The sequence below is a fragment of the Cucurbita pepo genome, chromosome 8, assembly GCF_057944985.1.
Source record: "Cucurbita pepo subsp. pepo isolate OVF chromosome 8, ASM5794498v1, whole genome shotgun sequence".
NCBI classification, from domain to species: domain Eukaryota; kingdom Viridiplantae; phylum Streptophyta; class Magnoliopsida; order Cucurbitales; family Cucurbitaceae; genus Cucurbita; species Cucurbita pepo.
In genome coordinates, this window is record NC_141805.1 from 8268011 (window position 1) to 8290904 (window position 22894).

General features: G+C 33.2%; 1 protein-coding gene across 1 annotated transcript; it reads left to right on the forward strand.

The window, feature by feature from the left end:
- The first annotated feature begins 7746 nt into the window (after positions 1-7746).
- On the forward strand, positions 7747-13082 carry LOC111799780 (uncharacterized). The gene is made up of 5 exons (XM_023683259.2): positions 7747-8215; positions 8544-8605; positions 11368-11455; positions 12000-12102; positions 12186-13082. The coding sequence occupies exons 1-5, from the start codon at positions 8019-8021 to the stop codon at positions 12906-12908; spliced, it is 1173 nt and encodes a 390-aa protein (XP_023539027.2). The 5' UTR covers positions 7747-8018; the 3' UTR covers positions 12909-13082.
- Positions 13083-22894: the final 9812 nt, after the last annotated feature.

Sequence of the window (22894 nt, forward strand, 5' to 3'; positions counted from 1 at the left end):
CAAAAACATTCAGCTTTCGCTTTTAAAGAGCCAGATTTTCAAAAAAGTCCCTTGGGATTTATATAATTGCTTTATCGCCTCGTTATTTTTAGAAATTTCTGTCATGGACCCCAGAAAAAGAAAGCAATCATTTTGGATAAGGCGGTTGTGTTGTGGAGTTTGGATTTAATTTTGGATATTCATTCAATTCAATGTGGCCTCAACTTTTCGAATAAAATAATCTCAAAATTATTTGTTGTTAAATTACCAAGAAGTTTACAAAAAAGTACCCATCCCTAAATAAATAAAATAAATAAACGTTCTAAAAAAATAAATACGACTATTCTATACATGTACAATGGTCTCGAATTGCGATGTTGTCGTCAACCGTATAAGACTGTTTTGCTTTAATCTGAAAAATGTAGTAGCACATGGTTTGAGTATTTAAAGAAATACTTAGTAAGTGACCAACTATTGGGGTTAAATGTAAGAACATGTGAATGCAATGACAGGACCTATTATATTAGTCTATTTTTCTATGGTATTATCCTAACGGGTAACTTGGATGTGTACTATATACTCTACACACAGCCCATTTGTGCGAATATGGACTCACTAGTCAGTTTGCACACCGCTGGGTCACTTTCCTTGTCAGGCGAGCATACTCTGGGAGCTCCTTATGCCGGATACCCATTAGAACTAGTAATCATCACGGCAGCATTAGGTTAAACATAATGATCGTTCTTCTGTCTGACCATTGCAACATTATGATAAACATAATGATCGTTTTTCTGCTTGGTCATCCCAGCATTATGATAACCATAATGATCGTTTTCCTGCCTCGTAACGTATGCATCTGTACTATCGTGAAGGGTAAGTGGTATCCCCTAATGCATGAGGTCCCAACATTTTTTCTCATTTTTATTATCATTTAATACAACACCGCTAGCGTTCCATACATATCATATCATTTTTCATATCATTTCACATATCGTTTATCATATCTTTCATGCATATGTCGGGGTTGTATTTCATGCTAGTTCATCGTTTTGCATGTCAATCATATCGTATCATTCAAATTACATAAATATATCATATCAATAACATTTCATGCTTCAAGACATAACAATTTTCATCATATACATATCATACCATAACATATGACATCACAATATATCATATCATGAACATGTCAATTTATCACATATCTCATACCATAACATGTTTCATATCATACCACAACACAAACACACACACACACATATATATACACGTCATTCACATGTCGTATCATAATCCTATCATATCGTAAACATTTCGTGGTCATATTGTTCCCTAACTTATCATAGTCTTAACATTCTTATACCTATCACAGTCTATCATTACATGAACGTACTTTAGTCATATCGTTACAGGAACATATCTTAACGTTGTCGTTCTATCAATCTATCATAATCTTATCCCTTTCTACTCATAACCTAACCATATTCTTTTATCAATCGATCGTGACCATATCGTTTGTATCAATCTCTCATATCCATAGCACTTTGATACGTAACCTAACTTTAACGTTTCATAAACATATCTTACTCCTATCATTACATTACGTTTAATCCATCCTTCTCATATCCTATCTCAAACATATCATTAAACACATCATACTGTAAGTGTTATCATACCATTCACATATTATAACATATACATATCATATCATAAGCATATTGATCCATTTACAATTCACACATACAATATATATGACACGTGCAGAATCACGGGGCACGTGTTAACATCAAATATAACCATGCCAATAATAAAGCTACTGATGATTTTAGCCGAAGTTCTATCTAACTCCAAATTAGCTTGCTTTCGTCCCTTGAATTCATTACCACTTATGTCAAGGCACTCTACCCTATTAAAGATGTTCATTGAATTCCTTGAGTAGTTCTAAATCTTAAATTTTTTTAGGTACTTAACAATATTCTTAGAATTCTTTGAATTCGTTGAGTAGTTCTAAATCCTAAATTTTGTTAAGTAATTAACAAATTCTTAATCTTTCCCTCTCCCTTTAGATTTAATGTTTCTTGTCATATAAATATGTCTAACAATACAATGCACATATTCTTGGTCACTCCAAATCTTTATTTTTTTCTTACATAGACTTACGCGAACTCATATAATGCCTCATTTACTGTAACTTGATATGCTAACAAAAACCTAAATAAATTACAGGGTATTGATAAACAATTTATGTTCCTATACTAAATTTTTAAAAAATTTCTTTTTAAATTAAGGATATTAATGATATGTTTGAAAATTTATGACAACCCTAAGAGTATTTTTAAATTTTTTAAAAAAGTTTTAAAATATTTTGTTGTTAAAAAAAATAGTTTTTTTTTTTCTCTTTTTTTTAAGTTTGACTGAATTTTAAACAAATACTAAAGATTTTGAAATAAAATATTCATAATTTTTATTACAAAAAAAAATAATAACGGCAATATATTTTTGTACTTTTTTTAAGGTCAAGGTCTAGAATATTTTTCCCAAGTGTAAAGTTTGGTTGAAACTTTTAAAAATAAATTAAAAAAAAAAAAAGGATAAAATACAAAATATATTTATTAATTTAGTCGATAAATAATATATATTATATGTACTTTTGGTCAGGAATTAATGATTAGTGGATTAGGATATAATTTAGGAAGTTTGATACCCATTTTCTTGGAAACTTAACAAGGTGAGGCAGGTGAGTGCCTCTTGCCTCGCTGTTCAGTTCAGACCTCCGTAGAATGCGGTCGGAGGTGACAACGTGGCATATGTCGGATATTCTGACATACAATTCTGACACCTATGTACCATGATTCTATCACATTTTATACTTCATTTATCTGTTAATTACTCATTTCACCCCATTTTCCTTTTTATCACTAGGCTTTCGAATTAAGTTGGATGAATTGTATATTATATAAATAACACGTGTTATATGACTCATCTACGAGTTATGAATTATAATATGTGATGTTTATGGTCCTATTGTAATATATGTATTTTTAATATGTCCATTCGTGTATGTTACGGTACCATGTTCACGTTGTATCCTATAAAACACTGAATGAATCATGTATGATATAAATGAATGATATGTCAGTATGTATCCCTTGTAAGAAGATTATTCATGAAAAGTATGAAAGTAAACAATTCTTAAGTTGATTTTAACACGTTTTTATATATGTTGTATTTTTTTTTAACATATAGTATAAAAGATCTTCGTAAAGTGTCGACAAAAATGTTTTATTATATTGAAACAATAGTTTAAAAAAAATTGAATTTTGAATATTGTCGAAAATCGCGAGATTTTTGGCTAGCTGATGACTATCTCGCGAAAGAAACCATCACGCTCCCTCCTCTTAAACCATTATCCTTCCCTCCTTCAACCATTAAGCATTGTTCTACCTTCTAACCAGAAACACACACACACCCGAGAGAGAACGAAGTACACAAATTTGGTGCCATCGATGTAGTCTCATACCAACTTTAAAATATTTAGGAACTCCAGCCAATGCCAAACAAACAAGTGATTCTTATCCGAAATGTATGATGTATGATGTATGATGTATGATGTATGATGTATTGTATGATGTTCTACCTTGAAAGAATTATATGTTGTATGATGACCCACGCCCCATGGCTCCGGCAAGTGTCACAATTAGGAATTTGTTATGTTATGTGATGACCTATGATGCTATGTTATATATGTTATCTGATGTCCTATTATGTCATGTTATATATGTTATGAACTATGTATGTGAGTCCTATGATGCTATGACATGTCACATGAAGCCATGTTACATATCTATACTATACTAATAATAATGCATGATGAAAGCCATAATTGAGTATTATGCGTACATTACTCATATGTGTATTATGACATGAAAGAAAGGAAGAACGAACTGATTCTTATTATATGCTATGATTTTAAGCCATAAAAACCTCATGCATTTATGTATGTCATGTGTTTCAAGATACTTCTCTATTATGTTATGTTAGTACGGACTCGTACCTTCGATATTTATGTTCCCCATGATATCATGCAGGTCTTTCCCTCTGTGGTGTCGGGTGACCCATTAGTGCATATAGCCCGACGAGCTAGGTTTAGGGGATTTATATACAAGCCCGCCTGGTGGGTCTATGTGCTGAGTGCATGAGCCATATTTGGGGAAGTAACACACATCTAACCCTTGTCGGATTGAAAAGAGCTCAAGGGCATGCCATGTTATTTTAGAAAGGATAGATCTCATCATGTACGTGTGTGTTTGCATTATCTAACCCCAACAGTGGAATACTTACTGAGTATTTCTTAAAATACTCAAGCCACATGCTACTATTATGTTTCGGGTAAAGTTAAAGCGCCACGACACAAATTTTATGGAAGCTAAGCTAGGATAGTAGTATGCAATTCCTTAATAGTTTGTAGATTGTTTAAGGTTTTCATTTTCGTACTCGAATTTACTTTGATATTTCTGTATAACATTTGTTGACGTTTCTTATTTTAAATTGAAGGATATTGACAATGAAAAAAGCATAAGTAACCTTGTTCGTGCTCCCTTCCTACTACCATCTTCTTTGGTTGGCCCCCTATCTCTTAAACCTTCTGTATAAGTACATAACTTCGTTTGAAAGGTTTCATTAAGTTTTTAATAACACATTGACATCTCTAATCTAAGTAAAAAAATTAGGGGCATTATAAATATATATATATATATATATATATATATATATATTATGTGTTACAGTTCACCCTTAATTTGTATAAGGTCGGATTGTTATTAAATACTTTGGACATTGAACATTAAATTTATGTAATTATTCGCTTTTAATTTCGATACTAAATCCAAAAACCATAAATGATGGTTTGATCAGCAGATTTTTAAATCTGTGTTTATGAATTTAATTAATAGAAATTAATTGTCTAATAAATCAATTATTGAAAAAATATTGTAGGTGAAAAAAAATTATTTTTTAAGTTTAAAAATTTATTAAATATAATGGCGCATATCCCCAACCACACACACCCACAACAGGCTGGAAACTTGCCTTAGACTACTCAATCTACACGGCCGTGATCACTGAGCATTATTTGACTATGAGGTCTTCTTTCATTTCCTAAAGTACGCTTCTGTAATTAAAAGTCCCTCAAAATTTGAATTATTGAAATATATAATATATAATACAAGGAATAAATTAAGAAAGTGATTTAAAGTGGGTCGATTTGAGATTGGTGACATTAAAGGGACCTAAATTGTTTTATTTAAATTTTTATAATGGGTGGTTAGCTTTGTTGACCTAATAAAGAAAGGCGTACAAAATTAGTTAAAGAAGCATAATTTTATTATATAGTTTGAAATGTGAGGTAGCAATTATACTCTATAGTATATGCATAAAGTCGTCGGTGGTGGCTCTCTCCAATTAATTAATTAATTAATTAATTAATTAATTAATTTGTGTGTAATAAAGAATAGATGAGGCTGTATAGAAGCTGACTTGGCACCACATGAAAGCTCCTCGCTCCCATGTTCAACAACTTGGAGCCTATTATTCTGCCATGTTTAATTTATGGAGTCTTTATAATTTTAATCCACTTATTAAAACAATTAATAATACTTTTTATTCCCCAAAGATATAATTTGAATATGTTTACTGAAAAAAAAACTTGATATATATATATATATATATATATTTGCAAAATATAACCATAAATGAGATGTACATTTTATAATAAGTTTGAAAGTATTTAATCAAATTATTTTTTTTTTGTTTTTTTTTTTTTACTAAAAATTTGATGTAAAGGCGGATACTTTCATACAGATATCCATAGAGCGAGGTGGGTTAGGAAACATTTCCGTCCTCACCTCCTATTTTATTTTTTATTCTTGCAAATTTTCTATCAATTTGGCGAAGAATCAACTTCTCCACGATAGATATATATATATATATATGAATATTTTTTATTTTTTTAATATAATTTATATTAAAAATGTAAAATATTTTAATAAATTTAATAATTTACATAATGGGTAAATAATTTATTTGAAGATATATATAAAAGTGGAACAGAGTATAAATAGGTAAGGTTGAGAATATTGTGTAAAATAAGAATATGAGAGGAACAATAAACCTACCGTTGCCAAAATCAAATATAATATATATGGTAAATTATAATTAAGTACTAAATATCCTTAACAAAGTTGAGGGGAGATAGGGTTGGGTTAGAGACTTGTCTACGAATTATTTAGCTATAATGAGAAATCTCTCCCAATTCCCCTTGTTTCCCATTTAAATGGAGATATTTTTGCTCTATTCGGAGTATGGCCTACGTGTTCTGGACCAAATATCTCTAATCGTAATTCATGTCTTATTCATTAAGCTATACTCGAATGGTTAAGTACATGTCTTCATCAGTTACTCATTAATGTGCCACCTTGATCTTGTCAACCATTCTTTGATACTTAAATTAATGCTACTTCAAAGTCATCGCAGTCGTATTATTATTGATTCATAGGATTCTTCTTTGCAATTTTGAATTAAAGGGAGATTTACGTAACAGGTCACGTGTCTCCTCATAAATAAATTAAAAAGAACGGAAGAGAAGGGCAAATGTGTAATAGGACACGTATAAAAGAGATACGAATTCGACAAAATTACAAGTTGAAGAAGGGATATAAGAGAAGACAAAGTTGATAATTTAAGGGTATAAAAAGAGTACATGTACTTCACTTGTTTAGATGTGTTGCAACCCTTATCCAAACCTTATCCATTACCGTCTTCTTTCTTTTCATTCCCTCTTAACAAATAGTATTTTTGTCCTTATTATAAAATTACTGTAAAATGGTATTAAATTTTATGTTTTATAAGGTCAACACAAAATAATTTTTTTAATATTTTTATAATAGACTTTTGAAATTAAAATAACATTATATTAAAAATTTAACGAAGAAGTCAAAATAAATACAAATCTCAAAATTATAGTTTAATCAATTAATTAGTAGTAGTTGAATTTTAAAAATTAACCATTTTATTTATTGAGCTTTGAACTTCTAAAAAACAATATATAAGTTAATTTTAGCATTCCAACTAAAAATAATTGAAAAAAAAAAAAAACATAAAATACATTGACTAAAAAAATTAAAATGTTTTGTATTAAAAGTCATCAATACTCTAAACCCGCCAAGAAATTAAAAGAAAATAACAAAATTTTACGAAAAAAAATTCAAAACTGGAAAAGAAAAATCGTAACGGTATTTACTTCCTGAAAAGTTATTACAGTTGCATAAAAATTATCTCTCGAGTCCACGTACAAAATAATAGTGTATATTGACTTCGAAAAATCTGAGTTAGAATTATTATCTCATCTATAAGGGTTGGGTTACCAATTTAACCAACCCGAAATTTTGAGTTGGTCCAAAAATTTTGCTCGCCCAGCTCTAACAGAGAGAATATAAATAAAGAATTTAATAATAATAGTAATTTGAAACTAAAGCTATAGGTTTTTTTTCAAACAAGGTACAAAATAGAAAGGTATTTACTCTAATTTAAAAAATTTTCCCCCTCAAATCTAATTTCCATTGAAAATGAAATACCCAATTTTTCATAAGCCCAACCCAATAGGGAAGCCCAATAGGGAAGCCCAATATAGAAGCCCAAAAGTTAAGGGCTGGGCCGAGTAACATATTTATGTTCACCCAACTTAATTACAGAAGTAGCACAAAAGAAATTAAATTAAAAATTTGACCCCAAAACCGTGTAGGGAAGGGAACTGGGTGCTCGCCGGATCTCTTTTACAGTTTTCGCCGTCCCCGATTTCCTGATCTGTTACCGCCAAACTAAAACACAAATACCCAAATCTCCCGCCCTTCAACAAACTTTCAAAAATTCTTCATTAATTTACCAGTTTCCATCCTCTTTTCTCCATTTTCTCTTCGAATTTTCCTCCTTTGAGTTCCGAATTTTGCTTCGTTTCTTCTACTTTCGTCTCGTTTGCTTGCATGGCGGCTCCCTCGCCGTCCGTTAGCAACAACAGCTCCGACACCGCCACCACTACTACCACCACCGCTAGCGCTGTCACGGCTAACGTTGCGGTTTCCTCCAACCACTTGGCGAACCGTACTGGAACGCCGCCGAAGACCCTTCGCGGCCTCAACAAGCCCAAATGTAGGGTTTGTGGCAATGTTGCTCGTTCCAGGTTTAGTGATCTCTTGGTCTGCTGTTTACTCTCCTTGTGACTAACTCTTTACTTATGATTCTCTAGAAGCCCTAGATTTGTTTGTTCGAGTGCTGATTGTTTTCTTCTGTCAGTTCTTCCTTTCTTGATTGGTTTATTGCTAATATCAATGGAATGGTTCTTGGAAAGTTTTCAAAATGAACTTCTACTTATCTTACTTTTTTTTCATAAGTAGATTAGTCATATTATTTGGTCCCCGTATTAGCTCATTAGCTGATTTTGATATTTGGTTTCCGAAACATCGTTTAGAATCTTCACCAATATTATCCTAAGATGGAATTTCATGCAGGTGTCCTTATGAATCATGCAAGAGCTGCTGTGCGAGAAATCAAAACCCATGCCCTATTCACGGTAAGAAAGTGATCTCTCTATTGGCTTTAGTGTTATAGCTAATTTTTTTTTGCTATGGCATGTCAACTGTCTGACGTTCTAATGAATGCCAATTGTCTATCAACCTTCATTTGCATAGATCATTCGTGTGTCTAGCGTGGTATCACCATCTCCATTCACGCCCCTTCTTGTGTGTGTAGTAGGGGTTTATTGAGGGGGGAGGGGACATCCCTCGTAGCTTATGTAGAATTATGGTGGGCTGGTTCCATCCATGGGAATTTCGGAGCTAGAAAAGAAACTAGGGATTTTCAGAACACAAGATGCACTTAAGTGTTTTGATAGACACTAATGGTAGGCGTTGAGGGTTGTTATTTTTTGGTTTGAAAGAGGCTTATGTGCTCAATAGAGTATATTAAGGCTTTACAACTACGCCACTTATGATGGTGAGAGGAATGACATAGCTGTTACTATTGTTGTCGTGATGATGTTGATATTTAAGAATACATGAGAGGTTATTTTTTCCTATTTATATCATCATTATGGTCAGTTATATGCGTTCTACATTAGATTTTTGTAAAACCTTCTACTTAAATTGAGGCCTATGTCTTAAATCTCAAAAGAAGAAAAGGCCCTCAAAGTTGCTTTTTGCTATTTAAAACATTAAGTACACTGTAAGATGACAAACATTTTGCTTGCCTTCAGGAAATACATTGCTTGATATTAAATTGGAGAAGTATAATTATATTGAACATAAATATATTTGTATTTGATGAATTTACTTTGATGCCCACTTGTATCTTCAAGTGATGATGAAATGAGATTAAAAAAAAAAGACATTTTAGTAAAAAAGTACTACAAAAAGCGACTAAGTCCATTTTATGGTAATGGTGGCTGCCATTTTTTCCTTTTAAGTTTTGCACTTCCTACTTTTGGCTTGGCCACTTCTGTACTTGCATTTCTCAGTGAAAACCTGCTTCCGATTTAAAGAAAAAAAAGCAGCCATCAAATGCACATTGTGTTTCCTGGTTTGCTCGTTCTTATAGGAAATTGTTGAAACTTGTGTTCAATACATTTTAAGAACCAATGACATAATTGATTGGTTGGTAACATCTGGTGCTCTCTCTTTCTCCCATGACAAACAAACTTTCATTCAGATGAATGAAAATAAAAATGTGTCCAATAAAAAGAAATATCTACAGGTATGCAATACAAAAAAAGGGAAAATTCTACACTGGAAACTAACTAAAATAGTTACAAAGAAGGGCTCCAGTAGTTGAGGAAGCGACGATGGATAATCAATAAGATCCTTAGATACACCCTAAAGAGGCGTTGAACCTAGCAGAGACTTGCAACTATTGCATGTGTTAAAATATATTTATGTACAGTAATGTATACTTCAACACCATGGACTCTCAAATTGAATTTAAAAATTGGCATCTGTAGAGTGTGGTTCATGTCAGAAGGCACCCTTACACTAGCTTCTCTATTAAGGTCCTAGAAACAAAGGGGACAGTCTTTGGGTAAGGTCACTAATGTTAGTTTGCTTTGCGTATGGATTTCCCTGGAAAGAAATTGACCTTGGGAATCCTAACCTTTCAAAGTGAGAAAAATATAGTGGGTGTGGAGTGAGAATCCTAACCTTCCATGGAAACTCGATCAAAGGATTAGGGGTCCATAGATGAACATCTCTAGCCTTTAGGCGGATAGAAAAGCCAACCGATCAAGGAAATAAGAAGAAACATTAGAAGATTCTAGATTGAACAAGGGATGCCCAATTGCAGTTGTATGAGGCGAATACTGTAGAAAAGGAAGGGAAGAAGCCAGGAAGGTGAATTAGAATAAAGGAGATGATAAACGTGAGTGGAAAAAGGGAAAAAGAGATACCCCACCCATCAATCCTCAATTAAGTTGGAGTTAAAGCATCATTTACAAGGTGGACACAATTATAATATCAAGCTTCTTGTACTGAAGGTTAAAATTTTGTCTTTTCCAATTGAATTGGTGTAAAGCATCTTGGGGTGTTAATAAATGCAGAGGGCAGCAAGATAATTGTTCCAAAATTTATGCCTGTTTTTTCGTTTTCTCCTAAACGTTGAATCTTTTCATAATCTGTACTTTAAAGTCATGTCTTTCAAAGAGCCAAAGAATTAGCTGTAATTGCCCTTTATTCTCTCCTTCATTTAATGTTGATCTGAGTCCTTGTTCTTTCCAGAAGATAATTCCAGGATCTCTATAAAAAGAAATTGTGAGAAAGAAGTTTTATATAAGTTGCTTCTATTCTAATGGTAGTCAAATGTCATGATGAGTGGTTTATATGACCTGAATGTATTACTTGATACTCCCAGGAAGTTGGCAATTTGGTGGGTTTCCCAATTTTTTTAATAAAATAAAAAAATAATAATAATCAAGAAGCGTCTTAATTGAAGCCTAGATTTATTGGTAGGACGGGTCACTTTTAGTTAGTTCTCTTCCACCTTTTATCTTATTGAAACATATTATATTGTAGGAGAAAATTTTGTTCTGTGGGACACTTGTTTGATACTTCTCAGATGCTGAGTAATTGCCATAGACTAACCCTTACTACAAATAGATCAAAATATTTAAAATTTATCTTGTAAATAAAAACTAGCCAGGCATTTCGAATTGAAGCATAAGCATATGTTTATATTTTGTTGTTGACTTGTCTTCACTTATGCCTTTGTTTTGAGGTTGTGGAAGACTTGTGGTATTGTTAGATCGAAGTTTTGGTACATGATTCTGATACCATTGGTTTTATGATGTAGTGTTAAAAGCAAATGCAACTTTTCCGGACAAAACACCTTCATCTAGCTCTCCTCTATTTGACAAGCAATCAGCAGATCCATCATCTGGGTAAGTATGTGAGTTCTAGACACCATTTGATTTTATTTTACACCTTTCTTTAATCTGCCCCTGACTAGCTATATATAATTTCGTTCAGCATATTGGCTTATCTGCACCAGTCATGCATGTCTTTTATTATTTAAATATGCAAAGGGCTGTCAGTCGTATTCTTCACTAATAAATTTGTTAACACTTTTGGTGGAAGGTTGGAAGTTACTGATTTTTGTCACAAGTCTTCTCAGACATTGAAAATTAGGCTCTTCAGGATATTATTGTTTTAAGATTGTATAGAATTTTCCATTTTCTAACGTTTTGTGAACTCAAAAGTTAATTTGATAATTTTCTTCCCCTGAAGATGACATCAGATTATTTCACTGTGATGCAACTTGGTACAGCCAAGAATCCAACACGTACTAAAACCATGTCAACCATGCTTAATTAGGCTATCATTATTAGAGTCTCAATGTTCTGAGCTTTACACTTCAAAGCCATACTTCTCCTTTTCTTTTGGTTGTGCATGTTGAGAGTTTCCTTTTTGTTGGTTGTGCTTCAGGAGTTCGCTTAGAGTAAATTCACTTCGATATCTTTCAAGCAACTTTTCTCAATTCAACAATGTGCAAATCCCACTCCGTTCACGGAAGCCATTGACTAGAAAGGTGCTCATAGTTAGTCAATTTATCTTCTGCTATGTAGTTATTGAACGCATACATTGCCTGTTCTAATTTGAGAAGGTTCTTAGGATGCCGCTGCAATCAATGAATGGAGGTTTTCTAAGTTAAGGGAATTTCGGGAGGGGCATATTGAAGCAGAAAATGAAGCTTTTGATCGATACATGCAGAATGTTAATCTATTGGAGGAGATATTTTCCATGAAATCTATGATTGATGAGTCTGCCAAGGATGGGCCCTCTATAAACTCCGCTGCAGAATCCAACCCTGAGGAAATGATACCTGGATTGATGTTGAAGTTAGGATCAAATCCAGTTACATCAGAAAACTCTAGAAAGAGAATACGAAAAATTGTTGAAGATGGACTAAGGAAACTTCAAAAAGTCGAGGCTACTGATAGCATCAATCAGGTCACCAACGGAGCTGAACCTGTTAAGGTTGCTGACCAAACGAATGCTAATGATGGGTGCAAAACGGAAAAAGGTTGGCATGCCAAAAAAGCTCAAGCTTTAGGTAATCTCATTGACAAGCTAAACAAAGCCAGGAATGAGGAGGATTTAAAATCTTGCTTGGCTGTGAAACATCAGCTTTTCCACAAGGACATAACATCCAGTCAAACAGAATCTGAAGAGACTGGCACGTCCAAGGAGCAAGTTACAAAGAAAGATTTAGACTCGAGGAGAGAATTGGGTTATTCATTGCCAAAGTTGATTAATAAAACTAATATTGATCAAGAAACTCTGAACCGAATTGAGGCTCACTTTTCTTCTCTCGAGCAGATAGACAATCTATGATTTAATGCAGATTTTGTTTTATTTATCGACGGTAGGTTAAAGGCCGCAAACATGATGCTGTTATGCCCGTATGTAATTTATTCTCTCAACGGCCGTTGATGATTATATGGTAATAGCATTGAATGTGCATTATCTTTCCACAATTTCCACCTCATTTATTTGATTCTTCTTATTTGTGATGTGCAATAACATGATCAGGATGGATCATGAACTTTGAGTTTGTGCTTGAATTAGGATTGGGCATTTGGGGCGTCATTTTTCTAGCTGGAAATGTGAGATTGAAAACCTTCAGAGAAAGATCTGCTAGAAGTTTGTGAAAAGGATGTTTTAATAGGAAAAGTTTTCAACATGGGCTGCTTTTTTAGGGCCAGAAGATTGCAAATACTGGGCCTATTACAGTAGTAGTCGGTTTAGTCGTTGAACTTTCTTTTCAAAAGCTATAATTGCAGGATAAATCAAGTTGGAACATGTGGTTTCTACAGGATACATTTGCCTTTTTGCAAGTCACAAGATGAGGTAGTTCAGATGCCTTAAAGAAAAGGAAATTCCTCTCTGCTTTAGTTTTTTCCTCCACTAATGGCTGTGTAATGTTGCCTCATTCCAATTGCTAAGGATAAACAATTGGAACCAGTATGTGTACATAATGGGGACAGCCAAACGCGACCTTATCTCATTCATTATTTATCTTTGAATCAAAGTCATTTTGCTTGCACATTCCCACCACCCAACAGCCAAGGCCAAAAAGAAAGAAAAGAAAAACCAAATGGATTCCATAGGAAACATTGATCTTATGACAAAGAATTCCATGTTAAAACCTTTTTTTTTCTTGAGCTTTTGTGGATTTGGGAGTTTCTTAATGGGCAGTGCTTTTCCTTTGCTTTATTCTTCAAACTGAATTTTATACATTGTTACAGGTCTCAACCCAAGGACAAGGACAAGGATAGCTTTCATCATAGTGGCTATCAAAGTTTTGTAAGTTATTTTTCCTTGGAACAAAAAAGCTGTCAAAATGCTTTCAGTTTCAATGGCTCTACTCAGCTCAAACCTTTTCAGAAGCCATTAGGCATTTTTATCAACCCCATTATCATGGCATTATATGATTCTACATCTCTGAAGAAAAATATTATTGTTCATAATGAATAAGTCAAGGAAATGGGACAGTCACAATACAGGTTACATGAATTATTCACACCATTGTTTCTTTCTCACATGCTTTCCTTCTGCTTCAGTCTGATCTCTGTTTCCTTCAAATGCTTTGCCATAATTATGTTGGATTAGAGCTTACAAGTGAAACATACACAACCCCACATGAAAAAGAGAGTTTCTTTGTGCTGTATTATATAAAATTCTAGATTTTTATTGGGAAAAGTAGCTTTTAATATTTATAAGTTTAACATAATTGCTTCAGAAACTGTGACTTTTGTAATTTCCAGGCAGGAATCAGGTCTGTTTGATTGTGCGATTGTACTATTAGGGTATCTGCTTGATGTCATTTCCACTGCCACTGGTTGATGGTTTATTAATTTTAGACTTCACAACAAAAGTTTCTTTAATGCACTCTTTTTTAATGTTTGCTTTGTCAAATACCTATATCCTCCACATGGCCTTAGCACACTGCTCTATTTTTTTTTTTTCTTCTTGGGTTAGATATTTACTCAGTCTACATAGTTTTGGTGAACTAAACTTGCGTGTTTGAATCGGCTTTGATTTAGTTATTTTCGAGGAAAAATACTTCGATTCGTTCCTTTCATAGCCCACAAATGATTTAGCAACTAGAGTTTCAAGAAAGCCATTGTCGTTTATGCTGACATTTGTTTCAAATTTCATGAATAAAGTCAAATGTTATGATGGTTGATTAAGCTTGATTTCTTTTGGATCGATTAGATTCAAAGGATTCAAAAGCTAATTATTCAAATGAAATTTTAGTGCATCATATTGTTAACATAATTACAAATTTTGGTGTCTAAACTCATTTCTTATGTTAAAGAATATATATAGCATTAGCAAGGACAGCTAAATCTCTCCAAATCAACGAAGATGCAGATGCAGATGCTGTTATTTCCTTCATTTAAAAATATGAACATACATGACAAACAAACCTGTGAAATGACAGGCTAGAGTTAATCAAATCTGAGCACATCTTGATCTTAAAAAAAAAAAAGAAAAAAGACAGCAAATTCAGAATTCAATGAATACATCAGCCACTCAGATGGTCCCTACCCCCAAAATGCTTCAAATTTCCTCTCCATACAGGTGTGTGAGTGTGAGTGTTTGTGTATATATATATATTTGTCTTATCATTATCCTTAGATTGAAGACAGTGTATTATGCTTCATTGACAAGGCATTTATTTATGATATGTATTGATTAATTGGGGAGGTGGATTAGGTTGAAAGTGGGCGGTGGGGATGGATGTGTAATGGAATGGGATTGGCTCCATTCTATCTTTTGTCACCATTTTGGCTTTGGATCAAACATTCAAACCAAAACCAAAAAAAAGTTAGGACTTTTGTGACTGTTTCATGTTCTTTTAAGATCTTTATGTAGCATCTAATCTTAAAGGGTAGTTTTCAAGAGTTAGCTTATCTTCTTATCTTTTTCTTCAAAGATTTGTTCTTTTTGGTGAATCTCTTTTTGATGTTTAGGTAAAGTTTGGAGTTTGAAACCTTCAAAACATGAATTTATATCAATATTAAGACTTCCTACCTTTGTTTATCATTCAATTTCACATCCAACATGTTAAATTATTCAATATTTTAAATTATTAATCTGTTGTTCTTACTTTTTTAATGTCATATTTGCATTTTTCTAAAGTAAACATTAAATAATCAAGATTTGAAGATCCTCTCTCCTATATTCAATCTATTATTTTTTTATAAAAGAAAATATTAAGAACTAGCTAGAACTTTGAAATCAAAATTTTAACAAACTATTGTTTATGGAAGGATGAGAACTCAATGTAACAATTTTTTTTTTTTTTTTTTTTTTTTTTGTTTGTTTGTTTGTTTGGAATTTGATGCATTTGTTATAAAGGATAAATGTGGAACCATTTTTAGAGAATTTTGATATAATATTTCTTTTCAGAAAGGAAACCCAAGAAATAATTAAGATTGTGTTATTTTCTTTTGAATTTCTCCAGTCAGTTCTTCGGATCGATAGATATATTGTACCACGTAATGGAGATTAGATAGAGAGGATCAAGAGAAGTTAAATCAGGTTCCGCCTTCAATCCGGTCCGGATATTTCATTCTTCTATCTTTCTTTTAAGTTGCTGTAACGGATTAAGCGTGAAATCAGTCAAAGGGTTAAGGTTGAGTCTTGACTGACTCCTCGTTCTATCTTTTCCCATAGGCGAAATCAAGAAGGTAAATGAACTTATCTTTCTTTCATTTGTGGAGGGAGGATGAGAAAATTTTTGGATCAATCAAAATTTTTCAAGTTGGACAGATAAAAAAATTTCAACCTAGAAATCGAAATAAATTTTTTGATTTCCAAATTGTGAGTTAAATTATTTGATTGTTTGAATTATTTGGTCGTTGAAACACTCTTAACTAAACCCATCAAAGAAAATTGTCATAATAATAAAGGTATTACATGGTAGTACAATTATTAAGAATATTCTCCGCCTTATCTTATCTTAAGGGAGAGGATTAAACGTTAGCCATCATCAAATCTTTTTTTGTCACATTTGGAATAATGACATATTAGGGAGCTTGTTCTTGAATAGTAATAACAAAATTATTAATGGGCAAGGAGTGAAGGAATTGTGTTATCAAAAAATGTGGAAGAAAAAATTTAGTGGAACAAAATGATGCCAAATCTATCAATTCATTAAGATTAAATTGATTTAATTTGTTGTTGTAATCATCAAAGAACCTAATTAAGCTGTTTTCTTCATTAATTTGGTCATAGCTATCTCCACAATGGATTTGTCCCAAAACCAAGCTGTTTTCCCATGAAATCAAAGCCTTCAAAATAGACAGCTCCACCATGGATTTGTCCCAAAACCAATCTTTTCAATCTCTCTCTCTCTACCTCCACAAGCCTTACTTCATTCACGTATATTTAAATTCAACCTCAATTTTTCTTCCATTCATACTAAGAAAGTCTTTTAGAGAATTTCAAACTTCGTTTTTTCCCAAAATTTTCAACTGGTTCAACCATAAAAGCTTCATAATTGAACGTGTTTTACTTGGAACAACTCTATATTGATTACTCCCTGAGAACTTTCTTAAGATGCATATAAGTAAGACAAAACATGTTAGAATGATTCATGTTAATCTGTAGGAATAATCTTCACTCCTAGAAAGCGAGATGTAAGAGAATGCTAGAGTCATCTAGTACCCGATCCAAATTCCAAATTCTGGGCATGAGCCACTGTTGACTTTAATAATGAAATTTAGGGTTTTTATTTATTTTTTATTTTTTTTTGTTTTATGTAATAATTGTTGATTGATTGATTTAATTTTAATTAGCTATAAAGTATAATAGTGACCAATCTAGATATATAGATTGACAAAAACTAGTAGGTTTAAAGATTCAAATTTGAATCTCTCAACCTAATTATTTAAAAAAAAAAAAAAAAAAAGTAAATGACAAAATTGTCCCCAAGTCACATGCTTGGCACATGATATATCTTCTCCTCTAATTATAAAGGATTTGCACAACTTAGATGGAATTTAATGGAATAATAATAATAATAATAATGGGTATAGGTTTTGGGGTACCATAGTACCTATCTTAAGCTCACCTTTGTTTGCCCTTAAATAATAATGCCTTAATAATAATGTGTTGTGGGCCAAAACCCTATTTACCATTTGCTAATGTCCTTTTAAAGGTACAATATCTTGGTTAAAACATTTTAAGTAATGAAGAAGGTTGTGGGTATCATATTAGGGCTTTTGTGAGTATCATGAAATGTATGGTACAAACTTACATGAACACATTGATTCAATTTGATATATCAAAACATATTTGAAGCATATATCGTTGGAAGGTATCCTTGAAATGGGAAAGTAAAAAAAATGTTGGAATATGAACTCTTAACTCTATTTTTGTGAGTATTAAAATATAATCACACTTATTTGAAATTTAAAACAAAATGGAAGAGATAAATAGCTTAGTGATTGAGTTTTGGACTTGTTTTTAAACCATATTCGGTCCGGGATTATTAATACGTATGAGCTTAAAAAATCTTCATTGAAGCTTTTTGTGTTCTTGATTCGTGAGAAGTTTGAGGAAATTTGGCTTAAATTACTCTGGGACTTTGACCCTTGGAGATCGGACAAGGAGAACTTTCATCATTGTCGATTGGAATTCGTCAGAGATAACGTAAGATTTTTAGGGTTTTTGTTATGATGAAATACCTAAGAATTTAAGGCGATTGGTCGTTGATTACCTCACGATTAACAATTGTTCGTTGAAAGTGAAAACCGAGAAGACAAAACAGTTGTAAGGTCACTCTATGCATGTATATGACGTGATTCTACTAGCGTTGTACCTTAAAGACTACAAGGTCACTCCTTGCGTGTATATGATGCAATTCTACTAGGGTCGTGCACCAACAATTGCAAAGTCATTTGCTACATGTATACGAAATGATTCTACTAGGACATATCCTAAACGGAATGAATTATATAAAGTTGGAGTCAATCCCCAATGATTGAGGTTGCAAGTTTAATATATGGAGATGAACATTACGAGGTCGCACCATTTTACCTTTATATGTTTACAATTAGGATAAGCTCGATGATGTGATACCAATGATTGAAATGAGCTCAAATGAACCGGATGATGTGAACTCAAATATAGAATTAAGCTCAAAAGACCTAACGATGTAAACTCAAAACTTGATAAGCTTAGACGAGTTGGATCATATAAGACTAAGACAAGCTCGGATGAGTTGAGTGATGTAAATTGAAAGGACGGGAAATATAGTGATTGAAAAAGTAAATAATAATAATAAAAGGACACAATTGCAAATTACCTTTCTATCCCTTAAAATTTTGCAAAATAATTATATACTTGCATACATATTGTTTAATAATATGTTTAATGAGGGGTGAAGAAGGAAGAACACAACTTGGAGGCAAAGGCAAAGCCAACCACTTTTCTTTCACTACAAAACATCATTCTTAATAATGTTTGTTGAGATTTATGTGTTGGAAAGAAATAAGCAATGTTTTAAGCCAATTCACCAAACCAAACCAAACCCATCCACGTGTCTTTCCGACCACATCATTCAAATACTATTATACCGTCTCCCTTCCATCTGTCTCGGAGTGTTCATATAATCCAAGAATTCAATCAACATGGATTATCCAATCCAAACTATAAAAGTTGGGTTGAGTTAGATTTTTTTTTTTTTTTTTTCGTTTTGGGTTGGATTAATTTTTTTGATAAACGGAAACATTCATGTTCATTCACAGGTTGACATCTTTTTGGTCGTACAACTCGAAACTAGGGTTACCATCCAATCCAACTATATAGTTTTAAGATTAAAAACCTTGGATCAGGAAGCTCTAGATAATGATAAACGCGAGTACTTAGGAGTGTAGAACTTTGGAAGTTCTCAGGGATCACCATGTGCTTGTTTATGAAAGATTAACCGAGCAAGTAGGGAAGTCAAAGTGTTTATGAAAGGTGTTCGAGTGAATGAACTTACTTAAACTTAGTGCTTGTGAGACCGAGTGAAAAAAGGTTCAGGAGTTTACAAAAGAGTCAATTCAATCCTTAGCTGCTTTACCTCGTTCAATCAAGTCAGGGAATAGAGTACAAAAATTAAGAATATTTAACATTTCTAATTGAGGTTAGTGATGTTTGATATTTGAGTTTTTATGAGATTTTAGTGATTAATGTAATATAAGATAAAGTAATAAAAAAGAATAATAATAATAATAAAACGAATAACTCGACAACCTAACACAACCTAACTCGAAAATAAAATGTTAGGGTTGAATTGAGTTGTGAATTCTATTTAGGTTGCTGGATCACCAACCCAAAATTTTAAGGCGGTTCAAAATTTCTATCACAACCCACCAACCCAACTTGTGTACATCCTTGAAACCAGCCTCCCCATGCGGGATACTTAACGCGTTAGCTACATCACTGCACAGGTCGATACATATAGCGCCTAGTATCCATCGTTTACGACTAGGACTACTGGGGTATCTAATCCCATTCGCTCCCCTAGCTTTCGTCTCTCAGTGTCAGTGTTGGCCCAGTAGAGTGCTTTCGCCGTTGGTGTTCTTTCCGATCTCTACGCATTTCACTGCTCCACCGGAAATTCTCTCTGCCCCTACCGTACTTCAGCTTGGTAGCTTCCACCGCGTGTCCAGGGTTGAGCCCTAGGATTTGACGGCGGACTTAAAAAGCCAGTGCACCTCAAGTTTTCTCTTGATTCTAAAAATTGTAGTACTACTATAAATAATTGATCGATCCATTATAAACGTTAACTAATTTGTCTTGAAAGTGTCAGCCTTTCTCTTGTCTAATCACCCTCACTGATCAAAGTTAAAACAGTGAATTCTTAGAACTTCACGAAATGTAATTAATTTCTCCTCATAACTTCTTCATAGTGGAAAAAGTGAATAGTTTGAGAGTCTTATTTGACATGAAAAAGTGCTAGAAACTCCCTTTACATTGTTAGGTTTGTTGGTGAGAATTTATTCCATACCCAAAAAGTCACTTAAGAAGGAGAGTATATATATTATATATATATATATATATATATATATATATATATATATATATATATATATATATATATATTCCTTTGAAAATGTAACCCACATGCTCATTTTGAACCATTTGCAATGTTTTCACTCAAGTACTTAAACTATACATGTGATAATGGGAAGCCACTTTCCCATCTAGTTTCAACATTGATGCATAGAAAATGATATTTGTTCTCGGGAGTTGATAAAACTTCAATAAATGCGTTCCCAAACAATGGCTTACAACAAAGCTACCCAATATTGATATCAATATGGACAAATTTAGGTTGGGATGATCACCCATATTGATATCAATATGCAAATTAGAACAATGATATTGGTTTGGATCTTCCCTTTTGAGTTTATGTTGTAGAGATTGAAATTGAGGCTATAAATGAGAGAGTTTTGATGTAAAATGACATAAACCAAACATACCCCATATTGGTATGATTCAAAAGAATTTATAGAAAGTGAAGGAAATTTAAAAGGGAGAGGAGAAAGGATGGAATCCACATAAAGTTATATAGAAACAAGTGAGAGAGATGAGTTTGGTATTGCATGGAGGCAAAGGAAAAGGAAAAGAGAAAGGGATGATGTGTCATTTATGCTTACCAGCCGTTGCACGTGTCATTTATGCTTTATGAATATGATGACCCGATCAAGTTATATGATGATGTGATAACGTTATGTAATGATGCGACGATGTAAGATGTATGATGATGATGTAAGCTGTATGATGATGAAATATCTTAATATGACGATATTTCATATTAAGATGATATGCATATATTAAATGTCATGATCCATTATGACGATGATTTTTCTAAGATACAACCCTAATTAATGTTAATGACGTGGAACATATGAAGGTCAATGCATGCATATTAACTAAGGTAATGTGTGAACGATGTATAGGGTTGTGTCATAAAGATGACTTAAAAGATGAAAACTATAAGAGTTGCTTCCCCATGCAATTTGTATGTACATAAACATCAAGTTGCTTCCCCATTTATGACGATGAGTACAAACGCGTACACTATGATGATGAGGATCATCATTTCTCGCATGACACTCGGGTATCTGTTGACCTCCAGTCGTCGCTATGAACAGCTAGCTCAACTATGATGGGTCCAGGGAGGTGCGAACCATCCGGAGATCTACGCTCTCGCACATGTGGGTCGTGTGTAGGGAAGTACTACACATCAAATCATGAGTGGGTCGTGTGGAGGCCACCTCTATGATGGTTTTAACGATAGGTCCTTAATCATGACTTGCATGTGTTTGCATTCCCTGGTCCCAATAGTGATGTCACTCACTAAGTGTTTCTTAAAATAATCAAGTCGTGTGCTACTTCTATTTCAAGTAAAGGCAAGACATCTCTGTGCGGCTGAAAAATGCATTGCAAGTCAAGACCATGACACATACATATGATATATGATAGTAGTATTTTATTTCTTAAACTTTAAGTTAAGATAGGGTATTTTACTTTTATTGTTTATTTATTTCATTTAGTATTTCGTTATGTTGTTTTAAAGATGTTTTCAAACATGTAAGTCCATGACAAATGATGAAGTTTTAAATGTTTAATTTCACACAAGAGCATAGGTTATGATGACGGTAGCGACTTTAGGATAGTAGAGATCTAGAGTTGTTACAGTTGCGCCCAACCTATGTGTTCGAGATTGGATTATGCACCTGTTACCTGGAAAGGATGTCATTAATGGTATAGCATGGACACAGAAGAGTGCAATGCTTGATGAGAACCCAGATGGATGGAAGTTCGGGATATTCTGATGAGATAGTCGACACATGGGTCAGTTTTCAATGGATGTGTCCAAGCAAGTCAAGATGATCGAGCTTTCCCAAGACATGGGATGGTATCACGATGCTTGGGTCGTGTCTTTGAAATTCGAGATGACGATGAAATGTGACATTGTTTACAAGAGACCTTTGCCTTGAGTAGAGGTAAGGTTGAGCTGAATGACTTGCCTTAGTGTAGAGGCAAGTCAGCTAGAGTCGCAAACGATTGAACATGCATGCATCGAACTAGCTTAGATTTTGCACAAGTGGTGTTCGATTGGCGAATACAAATCTTGTTGAAGATCACACAAAGCCACAAAGTCAGGCGAAAAATGAATATGGGGCTTGGGTTCCCCTTAAGGCTGGTTGTAAGCATGTCAAGATCACGATACTGCACAATTGAAAAAGTACAATCGTGACACCCATGACGTTGAATGGATATACTATAATATGGGTGAGCATCAACAAACT